Raw genomic sequence first — 18,819 nt, forward strand, 5'->3', positions numbered from 1 at the left:
GCAAAATTGATGTTGCATAAAAAAATACTTAAGATTTGAATATTCTTTATATCATCAAGGTAAAGGACCTTGCCATGGGTAATGTATGTGCACCTAATGCAAACTTGAAGGCCATGTTTATCACAATAATCCTTTCGAGCCAAAGTCAAAATGTTGGTTTAATATATAGATAATATATTCAAAGTGTGCACTCTTGAAGCACAATCTTGTTCTTGAAGAGTACAAGTTTATGTCTAAGCTTGCATTTTTCTTGGAATGCAGCAATGAATCAGTTTCATTCTGTGAATTAAATAAATGTAGTCTTTTTACAACCACGGTTAATAGAAAACCTCGTGATAGGATGACATTCTGGCACAACCGCAGTTATTATCCCTTCAGCCTCAAGGAGTCTCATTTACAGCCAGTTGTTAAAAAATTTACAGCACTGTGGAGCATTTGGACAGATGAAAAAGACTTAAAGATGGATGGTATGATGACCTAGTTTTAAAGAAATGTTACAGTTACGTAAAAAAAAAAAAAAATCTTAGCAGGGATCAAGTAGGGTTTCCCTAAGTGTATTATAAACCTGGTGGGCCACCAGGCTTAGCATTGCTTACTTTTTAAAATCTTTTTAAAATATTAGCATTTTTTAAGGCTTCATAGTTAGTGTTCAAGTATTAATCTCCCAATCTTTCAATAACACATAATTATCAAGTGATATTTTCAAACTTCCTGTGAATTTAAAAACATTTTTAACTCAAAAACACGCTGGATGAATGACTGCCGAGCGCCCCACCCATCAGGCTTAGTGAGTTTTCTGGGGGAAACCTTGGATCAAGTATTAGCCTCCAGACCTCTATCTCATAGAGAATCAAACATTTTATTGACTACTACATCTACTACAATATTTAAAGAGATAAAAAGATGTGTCCACACAAACTGACTTCAATTGGATCGAAGGAGATGTTTTTCTAAAACCCCATGAAGGTAAAACATCTTTCCACTACTTGCCATATGTGGTATACAGGTGTTAAAATGCCCATGAAGCTTTTATACATTGGCAAAACTAAATAAGATTTTTGAAAACAGATCCCGAGTTGGTAAGCACAGATGGCCATGATTTGTTATAAAACAAGTTCACCTTGCCCACATTAAAGAGAGGAAAGAATACGCAGCACTGTTTACTTTTTTGGATATTTAAAAAAACAATATCAAATCAGTATGTGAGATTAAATAATTAAAGCATTAAAACAGATAAAAATGTAATTTGAATGCAAACTACAAAGTACCTGCTCCCTCATCAGTTTCTAATTCACAGCCACACAAAGAAGCTTCGGCACACATTAATGAGCTTCTAGTTGTCTGCAGCGAGACGAGAATATAATTACACGATTAAACCATTTTGCAACAATAATTATTTATAAGCGCCCAAGGGAGGTAAAAAAAAAGAAAGAAAAAAAACCTGCTTCAGTGGATGTTTTCATATTTTTCCACATCAGTGACCCACAAAAACAGACATTCAGTTCATTCGAGGACAAAAGGGGGAACAAAACTGACAATGATAGCAGAAGAGGATTGGGTCCTGTTTATCTCAGCTCCGGTTTGTGTCTGAACGCTCATCGTTTCCAACTCAGAATGGACAGGGATTACACATGTGTTCAAACATTGTTTACAAGCAGTTTTCTTCAGAGAAAACTTATCAAAGTAATTTAGTAATTTCAACTACGTATATTCCAAAATGTCTCACTTTTAATGGTTCCTAGGGGGCATGGCTTGGGAAGAGGAGTTCCAACTGGGCAGTAGTGTCCAGAGGGGCACGGGTTGACGTAAGCGTCTGAGGACCCCCAGGGACAGTAATAGCCACCCAGGCACGGCCCTGCTGGTGCTGTTAGACCCGTCTGGTTACAGTAAAATCCGACATCACAGAGCTTAGGATAAGCGGATCCCAAAGGACAATAGAAACCTGAAAAACAACAACAAAAGCTGTCAATAGAACTATTCAACTGCTGTAAAGCAGGAAACTCGTGAGGATGATCGTTTTTTTTTTACACATTGCTCGCCCCGCACACAGGCACAAATACTGAATCTTTTATTTTCCATCTACCAGAGAGCTTCTTTGAAAACTAATTACTTTGCTGCAGGAATGTGAATTTGTTCTTTTATGAGCTGATATGAGCAACTACTTTACAGTGCCTTCATGCACATCGTCACCACCACCAGGCTTCTTTTGAAGATGGAGGTCACAATATGACATTCAGACTTTCACATCTTCATATGAGGACACTTGGAAAGCGAGGCGCGTCGGATAGAGAAGGCAGCTCACTTTGCATAACCATCAGCATCTTCTGCTGCTTTGATTGACAGCAAAGATCGTTTAATCACAGAAAGTGCATGTAAACACTTTCTATAACTACTGTAAAATGTTCTGTCACTACATTCATTATTTTTTTAAATATCTAAAAATGCTCAAATCTTAGACATTTGAATCTTAGACACACGCATTTGAAAGAACTTGCATGTTACAGCAACTATAGTGACAATGTCATAAGATGAGAATGTCCATGGCAGAGGGGATAAAGTCATATCAGATCACACTTTCACTGTCAGGATTTACTCACCCTTAGGACATATATCTCCTCGGTAGGTGGAACATGCATAATGTGGACTCTTGAGATGTTCTGCTGAGTGATTCACATTGTGATCAGAATCTGCCAGAGGCATCGCGGCTACTTTGATCCAGGTAGCGTTTCTCCCTGCAGCTGAACATGGCAGACAAAGCTAAAAAACTGCTGGTTTTACATCTTTTATCAAATGGACAGCACACAAACAGAAACAGCTGTCTGTTTCTTACAGGGAAGGGGGCAAGGTAATGCAAAATTGACTTTTTTTTTTAGCTGTACTGCATGTTATAATGTCATTCCCTCAGCAAAAACCTACCAGGAATGTTGCTTTAACTTATTCGTGCATGTTTAAGAAAACCCTATGAATCTCTTGTGGCAGCCATTCAGGAGTTGCAGTAGACAACTCTCAGAAAACAATATTTTTTTACATATTTGCTAAAACTGTCTCTTTGTCCAGACAAAATAAATTGAGAGTGGTAATTTGAAATAAAAAAAAATAGCTCACAGGCCTGCTCAGTGGTCTGAATGTCATTTGCAAAAAATACATCGCACCAGGTCAAAAACAACCAATCAGAGTCAGGAGGAATGTGTTTGCACTGTCAGTCACGCTCGCATCTCAATCAAATCAACAACCCAAATATGTTGTTGTTTTTTGGAACAACTAACGTCCCATATGATATAAAGCTCAAAAAAGTCAATTTTACATAATATCCACTAATGACACAAAACAGAGCCACTTGTGATAAGCCTCTCTAAAACAAAAAATTACTATAATATTTGAAAAATGAGTATGTAACAGCAGAATGACATAAACAATGCATTTTGTTCTTGCCAAAAATGTGATATTTTTCTAGTCAATTCTACTTATGTAGCACATTTTATAACAGGAATATGCTAAACAAATTTGTGGCTGTTCGTTGGCAAGACATAAAAACAATAGCTTTGTAGAAGTGTAAAGTTTCTCGGATAAGAAATTTGCCATTTTACAATGGTTTTTACTTTTCGGACCTCTATCAGTCAAAAAGTCAGAGCTCTAAGGATTGTTTTGATAAAACATTATCAATTATCACACGTTACCAAATGTTTTTCTCAATACCAAAGCCAAATGAATGAGCCCGATGAGCCATGTTTGTATTTTAACTTTCCTTTTAACTGTGTGTACCAGGAGAGAACCAATGCATGCACTGGAAGATCATACAAAGGACCCAGGTAGAACCAGAACCCAGGAACCTCTTCCTAAAAGTCAGCAGTGCTTCCAATGTGCCACTGTGCTGCCCTGTTTCTCTAATTTGTATGTATAAATGAATATAATACAACTGAACAGAAAATGTTGTAAAATGTCCTACTAAGCAGAGAAACATTCACTGCACTACTTAAATGTTAAGAAATGCAAAACAATACCAGATTTAGAAGAAAAGTTGGAGCAGGACAGGTTGTACATCCACAAGACCAAGTCTATTTCCATCGAGTAAGAGTCCAGGATTTCCACAAGACATTTTGACATGGAAGAGTTTGCTCGCGGTGTGGGGTTATCAGCACCTTCAGCACAGAAGAAACCGGCGTGGCATAAACCTAGCACAAAGAGGCATCAATTCAGAAGACATGGGATTAAACAATCTGTCGTTAAACCCATAAATATGTGGTTGTTTTTTGCAATTATTTGATTTAAGCCTTGGAAAAAAAAGGAAAAAGAATGTTTCACACTTGACACAATGCAAGCATAGAGAGTCAGAATAAAGCAAGTTCCCCACCTGAGGGCTGTGAGGCTCCGGGAATGAAGCAGTATTTCCCTGGAGGGCAAGGGCGGCATTGAGAGAAGGATAAAGCTCCAGGTTCTGGAAGAAAACTGCCAACAGGACAAGGTTTGGGTGACCCACTTCCCTGAGGACAGAAGTGTCCCAAAGGACAAACATCCCCGTACGGCTGGGAGACAGGTGAAGGCTCGGTGGAACCCTGGGAACAAAAATGTCCTGTAGTAGAAAATACGGACAAACATCCCTCTAAGGATTACTGAAATATTTTTAAATTTTACCACACGAGCAAAAAGTGTTCTGCAGACAGAAATGAACACATCATGTTAAACTTTAATTCTAAAAGACATCCAATAAGATTTTGGCCTGGTCTGATTGCAACAAAATATTTTCTACACACACATTGTTTTCTAAACATATTCACACCTAATTTCCCCTGCATTTGAAGATAGATCTACAACTTTAACGCTGCTTTTTTTAATCTTTAAATTTCAATTTATATTCAGTCTCTGCTCAGGTTTGATAAGTTTATAGTTGAGGTACATTCCAAAGCCAAAACAGATATAAAGAGTCCTCTTTGTTATCTCCTTTATTACAACTTTTAACTTTTTCTTTTGCTTTTTGAGATAATTTGTCTTACCAGTTATACATCTAGTTTGCTTATGACAAATTAGCGAAAATCTACTTTTATCACGTTGGGCAATAAAAGCGATAAGACTCAAGTGCTAGTGGAGTCCAACTTTCATGATATAGACTTAAGAATTCAAAACTATTATGTTTCTATAATTTTATCTCTTGTACATACTGCTATCATGGATGTAGGACCTATAAATTATCCTATATTTTCACTGAATTCTCTCTCATTCTTTTTCACATACATTTACCAAGTATTTATCACTCTAACTTGACTCCACAAAATGTTCTTGTTCAAAAATAACTTTTACTAGCTAGGCTTGTTGATACACAGCTTGTGAGCTGACAGACCTGGGCTGCAGGGTCCAGACGGTTCTGTCAGAGCATCGCTGTTACAAAAGTAGCCAGAGGGGCAAGGAGAGCAGTGGCTCAGGGACATCCTGTCAGCTAATCGACTGACATAACCCACCGGACATGGAGAAGGAACAGAAGAGCCTTCCAGGCAGTAGAAACCTGAAGAAAAAAAAAACTCAAAATGAAAAAAAATATGTACAAATTTAGAGCAGATAAACACATTTGAACACTTAATTTACCAGGTGGACAGGTATCACAAACTGACTGTCCAGACAAAGCCTGAAACGAGCCTGGACTGCAGATCTCTGGCTCTGCACTACCGGCTGGACAAGCATAGCCAGGTGGGCACTGGTGTTCTGTTAAATAATCAGACATAAAAACCCCAGATTGTTATTTTGCTTCCACAGTGGCTACATTTTGAAAAAAAGTTACATGGTGAGAAAAATATGTAATTAGTATATGTATGTATTAATCCAACAATGTGGTAACTATCCAGTGTTTTTAATTCATGCAGTGCAGCACAATTTAAACAATGCAATGATGAAAATATTAGCAATAATAAGCAGAGCAAATCCTCAATAGAAAAATGTTATAATAGGGAAGCTTGGTGTCTCTCTGGCATGTAATATAGGAGGAGACAGGAAGTTCACCTGGGACATTTAATCACTTCTATGGCATTTATGCATTAGATACAATATGGAGATCAGCCATAACCTACCCACAGACCTGAAAAGAGGTTCAGAGCTTATTTGGGTTTCTCTCTGATTGAATCACTACAGGAGATTCTACTTCAATTTACGCTCTTGTTTTCTTTACCTTAGTAAGTACAACTTGATCAGTGCCTCTGTGTTTATATTTTGTGTGCATGCTTTGCTTTACTGAACCCTCAGTTGGTTCTGCTGGAGGTTTTGTTTTCCTATTAATACGGATGTCTTTGTATCCTGTCACTGAAAACATGGTCAGTATGAAGGATTGAGGCAAAGTCAGCATCCCAATGCAAGTTACAGTCCTTTATCACCACATGCACATGCAGGAGAAGTGGATGCAATTAGCTTGAATTCAATAGAAAAAAATATTAAATCAATTATTTAAGTCATCCAGCACTGCATTCTTCAGCTATCACTTTTGTTTTTCTAATTGGGTTAAATAAAGTTATCAACTCCACATGTTAATAAGCATTGTGGACAGAATTTCTAATTAGACAAATTATAGCAACTGTTTCATGATATTTTATAATTTGACTGCTGTATCATTTTACAGTGAGCATGAGCTATTTATGGCTACAATAATTATGTCAACTGTTATTAAATTTGATAGCTTTTCTAATATTCTCTTCTTCATATTAGAGCTCATTCTGTTTGGTTACTGCTTCCATTATGCAGTTCGTCCACCGTGATTCATTTCAAAAAGGGGCTCATGAGTCATTCTTTACGCTCTTATTGAACAACTGCCTCCTACAAATATTTCTAATTGCCTGGAAACTGCGGCTCACAGAAGAGATTTTTTATTTGTATTTTTTTCACAGATATGATTTGTACGATGTTGTGAATTACACCTGGCTGATGTCCAGACGGCGATCCGGTTGGACAGAACCATCCTGGGGGACAGATGAGGTCTGCGGACGTCTGAGCCCATGAAGGGCAGTAGAACCCTCGCTGGCAAGCTTCACAATCGTCCTCGGAGTGAGCTGCAGTCCTCCCCAAGAAAGTACCTATTCAAAGAAGATAAATGACCCTACATGCAAAAATGATTAACAGTCCTGCTCCCTTTTGTCACATACACACATATATCTATGCAGACTTGAAAGGGTATGGGATAATTGTCATATGTGCTCCACTGCTCCATTTATTCACCTAATTAAGTACCTATCTGACCATTCTGACAACTTTATTTGGACTCCCATTAGGTTTTACATCTCCCCATAATGTTGTAGATACATTAACCTATCACACATTCCTCTTGGGGGAATTATAGCCCTTCGCCGTACCTATTGAAGAAATGTGTGAGGTCAGAAGCATTGCTCATGTGTGGGCGTGACAAACCATTTCTGTGGGAGCCTCGTCAACAACGCAGTTGTAGCAAAAGACAGAACACCCACAGTTCTTGCCAGGAGTTCATGAACACACAGTGTAATCATAAATGTTATAAAAAGCTCCTGATGATTAATGGTGGTCTAAAAACTAGTTTGTGTTTTAAATCCTTGTCCTGTAGAGGTGAAATTCATTGTCTAAAACTTGCCACCTGTTGATTAGAGGTGAACTTGAATAATTTGAGGTGATTTCATCCTTCACCTTTATTCCATATACTTTTCACCAATACCTCTTGAGCAAAGAAAAATGAAGAAAAAAAAAACTCAATATGATGCAGTATCATGTTCAGTGGTGCAGTGTCTTTTTATAGGAATATTTTGTCACTTAAGCCCAATAACAACATTCATCAGACTATAAAATCTCTCTTAGATTTGAGCTGGTAAAAAGCCCAGCAGCAGATTTCAAGTTTAAAAGAGATGTTTCTCTTTTTTAAAAAAACAACTTTGGGTGATTTTTAAAAAAAGTGAAATATTAAAAAAAACCTCAGTTGAATTGGCAGATTATTTCACTTATATCAAGACATTTTTCCCCATGTTATAAGTGATTCTGCCAATCAAATTAATACTTTTCATCAATATTAAGAAATTACCGACTTAAAACAGGCTCCCATTTCTTGCTGAAATGTCACTTGTATGTTAATTCTGTCTTTTTTCAAGTGCAGTAAGATATTTGCACTACAAAACTAAATCAAAAATATTTGGCAAGATTTTTGACCTTTATGTGAACGGCTGACTTTAAATGTTAGTATTTTTTCTTCATCAGCTCTGTCTGTGCATCCAGTCTTTCTACCTGGAGGACAAGGGCTTGGTTTTGCGCTGCCTTTTGGACAGTAGTGTCCCGCGGGACACACATCCCCATGGACTGAATCGCCATCCAATCTGGCTGAAGATTTCACTTCACCTGGAACAAACAGTTCAACTTTATTGGATGCCTTTACTGGCTTTGTTGGCAAGTTATCTAACAGACTAAAATATTTACGAACCTTTGTAAAAAAATAAATAAATAAATAAAACTATTAAGATTATTAGAAAAATATTAAAGGTGCAAGAGAAATAACAAAAATCTCAATTTCTTTTACGCAATTTGAAATTTGACTTTGAAGATGCTTTACAAAATCTCTGCTCAGAATGTTGCAATGCATTTATTAACATTATTTAAAGGTCAAGTCGTGAATGAAATGCTACCAGTTATATTTCTCAAAGGTGATGCAGCTTGCGATCCCTCTCTGCAGTAGAAACCAGGATTGCACAGTCCAGACGGGGAAGATGCTCCAGGCTTAGCGCAGTAGTGGCCTGGCAAACATGGCTGACATACTTCTATAGACACTGCACCTAATATTGAACAAGACAAGAAAACTATTGATTGAAAGAAGAAATAAGGTATGGTATGATGTTGTAATTTCAAATATATCCAGGCTTCATGCTTTCAGTACAAAAATTAGTCCCATTGTGGGGAAAAAAAGCAAGTGGCATTTGAATCATTAAAAAAAAACACAATAGATCAGGCAACAAAATATTTAAAAGTCTTCATTCAGGTTATTGTTTGTTTCCATCAATCAGTAATTATTTCTTATTTATTTTTACTTTACTTAATTTAATGTACCAAATTGAATTAGGTTTTTGGCGAGTTATCAAATTAATATAATTGTAACTTTTTATTTAACTTTAAAAATCATATTTCTATTGGGGCGTTTGATGAAGAGTACCTCAAGTAACTTAAATCTATCATGTGCTTTTTTTTCCTCAGTGAGATATTAGATAAACATAAGTTACTTTTGTCAAAGTAATTTTATCAAAGCATTTATGAATTTTTTATACAATTCATTTTTCTTCAGAATTTAAATACATCTTTGTAGTTGAATGATTCTTCTTTTTACCAATAGTTTTTCCTTTTTACTTAGCTATATGAACTGACAAATAAACACTAACAACTTTGTTGAAAATATAGGCAGTCCTAAAGGCTAAACAATTTTTAATGCAATGACTGCTTGGAGTGCCATAGTTGACTATTTATTTGCATAATTCTGTATGTAATGTATGAGCTTTTTTTTTTTAAATTAAGGTTTACTGTCACCATCTATGGAGCTAAAGGTGCCTGCGGGGCAAGGAACCATGTAGCTTGTGCTCTGTGGACAGTAGGACCCTGCAGAGCACCGCCGTCCTGTTGGACCCTCCTCTGGCTGGGCCGAAAGAGAACCTTGGACACAGAGGTAACTAAGGAGAGAGAGGTCATTACAGCAGAGCTAAACTGAGGTAATATATGGACAAATAATGGAGAAGCAAGATCAAATCAAACAGAGAGAGTTTTCAATCTTTCTGCAAACATTAGAGTGTTTATTTACCCAGGAGAGCAGAACCCTGAGGGAGTAGCCAGGCCTGAAGAACTGCAATATCTCCCAGGGGGGCAGGGCTCACAATCAGACTTATTGGACAATCCCATCTGGCTGCTGAAAGTGCCAGCTGGGCATGGGAACGCCACACCAGTCTGGGTTCCTGTAGATAAACATGTATTGAATCTACAGATGGCTGAGGGCTGAACATCAAAGAACGTTTCATGGTGACTGTGCCTATCCGAATTATGCTCCGTAATAACCATTTGCATAATTGGAAAGCAGTTCAGAGCCACAGTCATTCATTGAGGAGTGCAAATAAAACAAGTTCAGCAGAGCACTCTGCGGCATTCAGACAAGCAATCTCACCGAGGTTGAACGCGACACGACCTGTGTCACATTTATCGGTGACGTCGTAATGCAGTGAGGCTGTACATTTGTCATGAATGTGTTGCTATATACGATGCACCGTAGCTCACCAGGTGGGCAGTAATGTCCTTTTGGACAAGGCACAGGAGTGGAAGTTCCAGTCACCTGGTCAACATCTGCGCTGACCAAGCCAGGACAGAAAAATCCTGCAGGACATTCAATGCAGACTGCCTGTAAAGAAGTAATATAGAAGAAAACTATTGAATGTACATCCACTTAATATGCTTATTATGATTATTTGGGCTTTAGATTATTTGACATATGCTGTTAAGTTGTATTTCATTCTGAAATATGGCAAAAAAAAATAAAAAATAAAAAATTCCTCCTCACCTGACCCGGCAAATTCTGATATGTCCCAGGCAAGCAGGGCACCTGTCTATCAGATCCAGGTGGGCACTTGCTTCCTGGTGAGCAGGTCATAGAGTTCTGTAGGTTGCCGTTTTCTGTGCCTGGACAGTAAAAGCCTGCTGGACAGACATGGGGAGGGAAAGAGAGCCCTCTGCTGACACACAGAAAACCTACAAAACAGAAACATTTGTTAGGCAGCCACTGATGCAGCTTCTTAGGATTACTGCCAAATAATTCAAATTAGTTCCGACCTGGAGGACAAGGTAGGCAGTCGGAGATATGACTGTTTCTGCTCTTGTTGCTGTAACGCCCTGAAGGACAGGGAAGCGGAGCCGAGGAGCCCTGAGTGCAGTAATGTCCTTCAGGACATCTATCACCCGTCACCCCTCCATCCTCTGGTGTGGGCGACCGAGCACCAGAGACACAGTAGTAACCTGCATCACACAGGCCGGATGCGACGTCTTTCCCGGGAGTCGCACAGAATGAGCCTGTTTGGAAGAAAAAATAAGAGAAGCCAAAATATAATTTCCAAGGCCCTGGAAACATATCCTGGAATAAAATAAAAAGAGTTGTAAAATCTATGAACCTACGGCCAAAAATACATAAATCTAGACATTTTAACAACCCACTCTGAAGTGGACTATTTTAGCAGCAGAGTTTTTAATTTGTTCATTTTTCATTAACAAAAACGTAACCCTGGGTCAACTGCTGAATCTTTAATTAATCATTAGCAGTAAACGATGTGTGACCTGGAGGGCATGGCAGGCAGTCCAGGGGTTTTGTCATCCGAGTGCGAGGATTGAAACTTCCAGCTGGACACGGGAACTGGTATTTGGACCGGGTTCCGGTCGGGCAGTAATGACCCGGCGGACACTCAAAACTCCCCAGCACAGAAGTGTTACTTTTGCCAGGGCAATAAAATCTGTTCAGGCAAAACAGGAAAAATAATAATTTAGTTGTTGGCGTCTGCTGAATGCAATGAGTGATGATTGTCCTGTGCTCCTGTTCGTTACGCAGAACTAATAGGAAAAACAAAGCTAAACTACAAATGACTTGCATTCAAAGCCATCAAAAGCAGACTCCTTACACGCGCCACAGGAATATTTACAAGTCCTGCACCTTCTGCTGTGTATGCCTGTGAAAATCTGTGTCGGCTTACAGTTCATGGAGACCGTGTGAGTCTTGATAAGCAAGCATACCCCTGGGGACAGACACTGCAGCTGGCTTGGCCGTCTTCTGTGCTGATGGCTCCCGGGGGGCAGCGCTGAGGAGCTGCAGAACCCTCTGAACAGTAATAACCTGCTAGTGCAGACAAGTGCCATGAAACAGAGACACACACAATCCACAAGAAACAGGGTTTGGTTTCTGATCCCGTCAGCTGCTTCTGTTTGGCGTGCTAAGCTCGAAAGAGGCTGTTGTTTACTTGTAGACTGAGCTTGCTTTCAGGTTATGCAAATGAAAAAACATAATCGCTTGTTTAAAAATCCCTGTATGTGCTGCTTGTTAAATGTCTTAAAAACATAGTTTTGTGTTGAGGTTTGCTGCTCGAGCAACAATACAGACCTGACCTAATTATGACCACATTTGTATTATTCCCTCAGTAGCTCATTTCCTCCCCAGGATAATCTGTTAGCCACTAATTTTTTTTAAAAGAAGACACTAAAGCTGATATCTCAAGAGTACTTGAGCACCTTTTGGGCATGGACCTCCACGGTCGTCCTTAAGAGGAGGGTCAGGACGATCTGCACCCTCCACACAGAAGAAGCCTTCCCAGCATTTTCCCGAAGGTGCCGAGAGCCCCGCTGAGTCACAGTAGTGACCTGGAAAACATGGCTGACAATCTTCCTATAAGAAGATAAATAGCCTGTTTTAGTTCAGACCAAAACTCTGGGAGTAACTTTTCTGATAACTTTATACAACGCATTGAGAAAGTATTCAAAACGCTTACACTCGTAGCACCAGCAGCTTTAATATATTTTATTGAGGCTTTATGTTATAATCAACATGATAAGGTTTAAATACCTTATTTTCAGCACCATACATACTTTTAAGAAAAAAATGGAAACGTATATAAGCCGCTGGTATCTCCGTCGCTCTCGGTTTTCCATAAGGACCCAGCCCTCAACTTAAAAGCTGCATCATATGAACTTCTTCTGTAGTTTCTAATTTCTCCATGGTGCCTGCTGCTAGCATGTGCTTGTTGTAAATGAAAATTACCGCTTTCTTCCTTGATTTCCAATTTTGACCTCCAATGATTCACTTCCTGCTAAAGACCCCCCTGGTGCTGGAAGAAAAATCCACAGACAGAAAAGCCGCACCGGGCTGTAAGCCACATGGTTCAAAGCGTAGGAAAAAAGCAGCGACTTATAGTCCGAAAAATAAGGTAGTTATAAAGTGGAAGAAAATCTATGTGTGCTTTTAAGTAAAAGCTGAAGAAAAGCTAAAGAAAGGTTTTCACATAGGTTTTCACATAGTATGATGCTGCTATGTTTTGACTTGTGTCTAAAACTTTTACTTTTTGCCTCTGTGCCTCTTATTCTTTGTAAAAGTAAAGAAAGCTTTGTCATTGCAAAGAGGACAAGAAAATCACATGCAGAGTGAACGTAACCTCGGAGGCCACTTTGGTGATGATGGAGAATGTTCCAGGTGGACAGGGCTGAGGATGGATGGTGGCCTGAGGACAGTAGTGTCCAACAGGACAAGGTCCTCCTTCTGGCGAGAGACATGTCTCAAACAGAGCACTAACAGATAATCACTACCAAATTGACAAAGACATTAGCATAACAACATCTGGGATCAGTTACAGTAAATGTGTAATTTTGCAGAGCATTTGTGTAAAGACATTTGTTTACCTGCAGCCTGTGAAAGAGGCTGTGGAGAGACGTTTCCATGTGAACAGTAATATCCTTCCTGGCACGGTCCAGTGACAGCTGTGGCATTTCTGGAAGAACAGTAATGGCCTCCGTCGCATTGTCTGCACTGGGAGACAGACCAATAGCCAGGATCTGGACCGTAGGTTCCTTCTGGACAGCTTCTCAGGGCAAATCCCGTCCCTTCAGGACAATAAAATCCTACAAGGCAAAAACAGAAATCATGGAAATGGAGAAATATGAAAAGATAAAAAAATATTTGGATGCATTTCTATGCTTTTTTGTGCCTGTTTTTGGCACCAATGTTGTGGTATAATTTAATGGATAAGATTTTTATTTTTTTTTTCAATTTAGGTTTAAGAAAAACAAGCAAACAAAAGGACAAACAACAAACCTTCAGGACAGAGGTACAGAGAGCCAGACACACAAAACCAGCCTGGGAGACAAAGCTCACACTGAATCGCATGTGTTACAGCCACATAAGTCCCTGGATTGCAGGGCAAAGGTTCAACAGTTCCCTCGGGGCAGTAGTGACCCTCAGGACAGGGTCCTCCTGAAATCCCATCACTGGGGGTTGATGTGACAGCACCCTCTATGCAGTAATATCTGCGTAAGTAACGCAGCAAAACAAAATCGGTTTGATTACGAGACGACTTGAATGACTTTGACTCAAACTAAATAAAAACAAAACACAGAATAGATGTACCCTTTACTGCAGAACCCGCTGGGCTTAGTGAGGCCAGCAGAGTCACAGTAAAATCCCCCCAAACACGCTTTACAATCATCCGGTCTATGCAAGCCTGAGCTGTTTGACAAACTTCCCACAGGGCAGGCTTTGGGGGCTCCGGCGCCTGTAAAGACAACAGTAAGAAAAACTGCATTAAACAGGAGTTTGAACAAAAAAATAATAATAAAATAATGTTGAAATTATGCATGCACATTGTCTGGCAAAACTATATAGCGTGGCAATGTTTCGCACGGTACGATCAAAGCGTAAGAGCGAGAGTACAAGTGAGACACTCCTATGAAGGAACGAGTGTTGGGTGCAGCGCTGGCTTGCTCACAACAAATCAGTTTGCCCTGCAGCAGGGTTTCTAAGAGATGGGTCAGCCAAGTGAAAGAGGGCATGTGTTGGAATTATTTCAAAGACATCAGGAAAGCAGAAGCCGAAAGATACGTGTTGTCAGAACTTGCTAATGGCCTCCAAATGGTAATTAGCATGAATAATACATTACAGCCATACAGTGTAATGGGCCAAAAGGGTAATAACATCCTCCTCTATTTGTTTGTGTACATTGCACTTTTATCATATGGATGTTTATATGCATTGTATTAAAAAAAACAGCAACGCTTTAACAATGTGCAGTGCATAAACAGCTACAAGCTGATTTTAGAAAAGGCTGGCAAATAACCTGAGGGGCAAAAGTGACCAGGTGGGCACAAGGAGCCTGAGAATCCATCCTGGGGGGAAGGAGAAGATGCCCCAAGCTTGCAGAAATATCCAGCATGACAAGGTCCTACGGATGAAAGGGCATAACAGATTTTTTCAGTAATTTTATTATTCAGTACATACATACAGCCCTCTAAAGATTTGTAGAGACCTCATTCAACAAGTAAATCACACAAATTGAGTTGCTTTTAATCCAACAGTTCAACTGCTGTGGAAAGTTTTGTTGGTAAAACTAAAATGCACCAGATCATATAAAGGCTTTACACATAATACATCTAAACAGTGGTAGCTGGATTGTTGCCAGGACAACTGTGTCCGCCTCACCTGTCGGCTCCGACAGTCCAACGGAAGGACAGTAGTGTCCAGCAGGACAGGGGACGCACCCTGCTGGGCTGCTTGTTCGCTCACTTGGGTTGAAGGAGCCAATGGGGCAGGGGTATTGGTTGGCCAGGGCTGTACCTGCAGGGCAGTAATGCCCTTTAGGGCAGGGCCTGGGAGAGGAGGCATTGACAGGACCCAGTCTCAAGTCACAGTAGTACCCTTGAAAGAGGTGAAATGCTTATTTTTAGATTAAGTGTCAGTACATATGAAAAGTGGAGATGTTTGTATATCTGTCTGTCATTTTTCTGTACTGCATACAATCTATTCAAACTCGTATTATTATTTTTAAAAAATCTGATTTCACAAATACATTTGTAGACCTTTGAAAGTTGTCATTTTAGTTGGACAACAGCGATAAATGGCTAAATGGCTAAATCTTTAAAAATCAGCAAAACTGTTAAGCTCTTGAGTTGTTTTGGTGTTTTGATTATTTAATTCTAGCTTGATTATTTTGTGCTGCTTGGTTTCTTTCCTTCAGTCGTGACGTGCGAGTTTGAGGATGGACCAAAATGCAGACAGGAGCTGGGAGCATGTAGAAAGTATTAATGAAAAATTAAAAAACAAAAACTCTCAGTGGGCACAGGGAGCCAAAGCAGAACAAAAAACATAAATCCAAGGGATAAGAAAGCAAAGGAACATGGGGAAGAAACGGGGAGAATAACAGGATATAACAGGAACGACCAGCAAGGAGTGTGCGCAAAAGAAGGGTTTAAATACTGTGAGGCTGAATGGTGGAAAAAAGACCTGCAATGATGAGCTAACGGGTTGCAGGGGTGAAGGGAGAAAGCAGCAGGCTGAGCAGAGAGAAAGAAAATGGCACAAGGGGGTTGAGTGAGAGTATAAAAGGGACTAGGAAATGAATCCAATAATAATAAATAACTAGACTTAAGAAACAGAATTAAACTAGAGTAATAAAGAATAACGAGACACAAGAAATGAACCCAATAAAGTATAAACACTCAGGAAGGACTGAATTAAAGTAAAACATAAACGAGACTGATCTAAACAAAGAAAGAGACATAAACGAGTAAAACTAAACGAGACTGAATTAAACAAAGAAAGAGACCAACACTAGAATTAAATAATCAAACCAACTCACGATCCTGACAAAAAAATTCATAAAACTTGTTCAGATTAAAAAGAGTTTTAGTCCCGCTCACCAGCGTCACAGATCATGCATGATCCCTGTTTGTCTCTGTCCTGGTACGTTCTTGATGGACAGGGCTCTGGAGCTAAACTCCCCTCTAAGCAGAAATGGCCAGAAGGACACGGCAGAGCTGTTGCAACACTCTGACCAGGAGGACACCAATATCCTGAGGCATTAAATAGAGCACAGTCAAAATATCAAAGTAAAAAAGGAGAGTTTTAACAAAAAAAATTGATGGCAAACTTTTTTTTTTTTTTTTTACAAACAATAAACTCATGAAACAAGACTGTGGATTGACCTTGGCTGCAAGGTCCAGTAGGAGTCCTAAGTCCCGCTTCTCCACAGTAGAATCCGGCCGTACATGGCTGACAGCTAGCCTCATTAGTCAGACCAGACACAGAGGAGAAGCTTCCAGGTGGACACAACTCTGGCTGTCCTGATCCTTCCGCTAGACAAAGAAAGAGGTCAAAAAGTCATCAAGTCATTCTTCTATTCATTCATCTTATTTGCACATCAATTGCCTCTGCAGGGTAATGAAGAGGGGCAGATAATTTATAGCTAAATAAACTTGGCTGAATGTATGGGCAAAACTCCATATGCTTCGGCATTTTATGAGCAAGCTAACACACAATGAAATAAACCGAGTCACACAGACACAGACAGGTAATTTAAGAGTTTTATCTACCCAAATCTGTTGGATTGTTTCAGGTCTACAGCCCATCCAATTTATTTTCCACTTTCTCTTTCGAGAAGTGAAAGTGGAAAGATAAAATCAAGATAAAAATAATAATAATAATAAAAAAAAAAACAATACTTCAAAAGTACCCTATTGCTCTCTATTCTATTTGGCTACAAAGAACAATTTATAAAAGTTATGTATTTCAGTGTGTCCACCCAGGCTGCACTCCTTATTTAGGAATGTAACACTGATTTTTATCAATAAAAAGAAAGTGTTATCTTTCTGGCCTGGGTGGTCCATTACTATTTGGAATGGTTGTTGTAATACAAATTTATCATTGTCCTTGTTCAACACCTCGTTAAATGCATGTTACAATGCACCATAGATCTATTCTCCTACTAGAGCACTTTAACTTCACATAGTTTTTAGCTTGCTTATGTGGGTCTCACCGCAGTACGTCCCAGGAGGGCAGATGTTGCCTGTTATCCCATCGGTTGGTCTGCTCTCAGTGGCTCCTTGAACACAGTAATACCCGGGAGAGCACGGCCCCACTGGCAAAGCTAAACCTTTTTGGATAACATGAAAACATTGTTGTTGTTGGGTTTTTTTTTTTTGACTTAATGCAACCAGCTCGTTTTGAAATGACGCAATTAAAAACAGAGACTTTCAAATCATTTCAGATTTTTTTTTTTTTTAAATACTGACAATAAAAACAAAATGAATTGAATGATGTGGTCTACAATTAATTTGCTCATTTAAAGGTTTGATGGCAGGATGTTTTTTTAATTTGTAAAATGAAAAGCAACAAGGACACTGCTCTTTTCAAGTGGGAGACCACAACTTAGTTTAAAAAAAATAGCAAAACTGAAATAGGAGTTATATTAACAAAGAGATTAAGCCTGCTAGAGTAAGTGTGGTGCTTTAGCAAACAGTTTTTGCTGAAAAGAGATTTTGGTTTAATAAGGACTGTAGCTGTAAGCCTAGGTGTAAAGGGAGAAACGTGATTAGAAGCAAGTATAAAACTATGCACATTATTTCTGACCAGGAGGTGTGTATTTCTGCAGATGGCAGTAGGGCCACAGACAGGAGACAGATAAAGTCACATTTTTCACAAATTATCGGACTCATATTATTCTGTCGTGCCAGGGAGACAGCTTTCAGAAACAGGCAAAAACCGTATTTTTAACTACTGCACCTTTAAAATAGTAACTTAACATGACTTCAGCCATGACTTCAGGTTCTGAATGATGTGGTTTAATTGTGCATTCACGTTTTATGCAGAAGTAGAGTTTTAAATTTCCTAAATTAGACAGGAGATGCTCTGAGGTTAAAATGCAATAGGTAAAATTAAAAACTTTTTCACTCGTCCTAACTCGTCCTAATTAGGACGATGCTTTTAAAGATATTTGATGGTGTTTGGGTCATTAAATCATTTTCACACACAGTACTATATAAAGTATACATGTGAACATGTTCAGTTTGTGCGTAAATACATAACACACACACAAAATAATACACTGCTATTAGCCAGTACTGCAGCGGTTGGCTTGTTACCGGGCACAGCAATTAGTGCATCCTGCTGTATTTGCAATTTGCAAATGGATATTGGTTAAGTTTAGTCTAGCATCATTGCTAGATGCACATCCTAATTTCAGAGGTAAATACAGAACCTAATACTTGCATTGTTGTTGTCTGCTTGTACAGCGAAGCTCTCTTTATAGTTTCTGTGTCAAGACAAAAACCGCTTACAACTCATTT

The 18,819-nt window shown here is 39.1% G+C and overlaps 1 protein-coding gene across 4 annotated transcripts in view; it reads right to left on the reverse strand.

Annotated features, from left to right (window-relative positions):
- LOC103474721 (uncharacterized) overlaps nucleotides 1-18,819 on the reverse strand; it is a 69,978-nt gene that overhangs the window by 32,117 nt on the left and 19,042 nt on the right. For all 4 annotated transcript variants that reach the window (XM_081615046.1, XM_081615045.1, XM_008425876.3 and 1 more), the window contains exons 32-57: nucleotides 17,511-17,627; nucleotides 16,681-16,830; nucleotides 16,396-16,548; nucleotides 15,179-15,394; nucleotides 14,817-14,921; nucleotides 14,111-14,255; nucleotides 13,799-14,010; nucleotides 13,387-13,605; nucleotides 13,143-13,246; nucleotides 12,226-12,379; nucleotides 11,734-11,833; nucleotides 11,284-11,456; nucleotides 10,786-11,022; nucleotides 10,517-10,704; nucleotides 10,237-10,357; nucleotides 9,770-9,920; nucleotides 9,502-9,641; nucleotides 8,613-8,759; nucleotides 8,218-8,328; nucleotides 6,894-7,049; nucleotides 5,578-5,694; nucleotides 5,336-5,497; nucleotides 4,352-4,570; nucleotides 4,002-4,172; nucleotides 2,598-2,738; nucleotides 1,727-1,942 (exon numbers count right to left, since the gene is read on the reverse strand). In XM_081615046.1, coding sequence (XP_081471172.1) covers nucleotides 1,727-1,942; nucleotides 2,598-2,738; nucleotides 4,002-4,172; nucleotides 4,352-4,570; nucleotides 5,336-5,497; nucleotides 5,578-5,694; nucleotides 6,894-7,049; nucleotides 8,218-8,328; nucleotides 8,613-8,759; nucleotides 9,502-9,641; nucleotides 9,770-9,920; nucleotides 10,237-10,357; nucleotides 10,517-10,704; nucleotides 10,786-11,022; nucleotides 11,284-11,456; nucleotides 11,734-11,833; nucleotides 12,226-12,379; nucleotides 13,143-13,246; nucleotides 13,387-13,605; nucleotides 13,799-14,010; nucleotides 14,111-14,255; nucleotides 14,817-14,921; nucleotides 15,179-15,394; nucleotides 16,396-16,548; nucleotides 16,681-16,830; nucleotides 17,511-17,627 — 4,125 coding nt within the window. The remainder of the gene's footprint in view (nucleotides 1-1,726; nucleotides 1,943-2,597; nucleotides 2,739-4,001; nucleotides 4,173-4,351; nucleotides 4,571-5,335; nucleotides 5,498-5,577; nucleotides 5,695-6,893; nucleotides 7,050-8,217; nucleotides 8,329-8,612; nucleotides 8,760-9,501; nucleotides 9,642-9,769; nucleotides 9,921-10,236; nucleotides 10,358-10,516; nucleotides 10,705-10,785; nucleotides 11,023-11,283; nucleotides 11,457-11,733; nucleotides 11,834-12,225; nucleotides 12,380-13,142; nucleotides 13,247-13,386; nucleotides 13,606-13,798; nucleotides 14,011-14,110; nucleotides 14,256-14,816; nucleotides 14,922-15,178; nucleotides 15,395-16,395; nucleotides 16,549-16,680; nucleotides 16,831-17,510; nucleotides 17,628-18,819) is intronic.

Source organism: Poecilia reticulata, chromosome 13 (assembly GCF_904066995.2).
Source record: "Poecilia reticulata chromosome 13, P_reticulata-male-v2, whole genome shotgun sequence".
NCBI classification, from domain to species: Eukaryota; Metazoa; Chordata; class Actinopteri; order Cyprinodontiformes; family Poeciliidae; genus Poecilia; species Poecilia reticulata.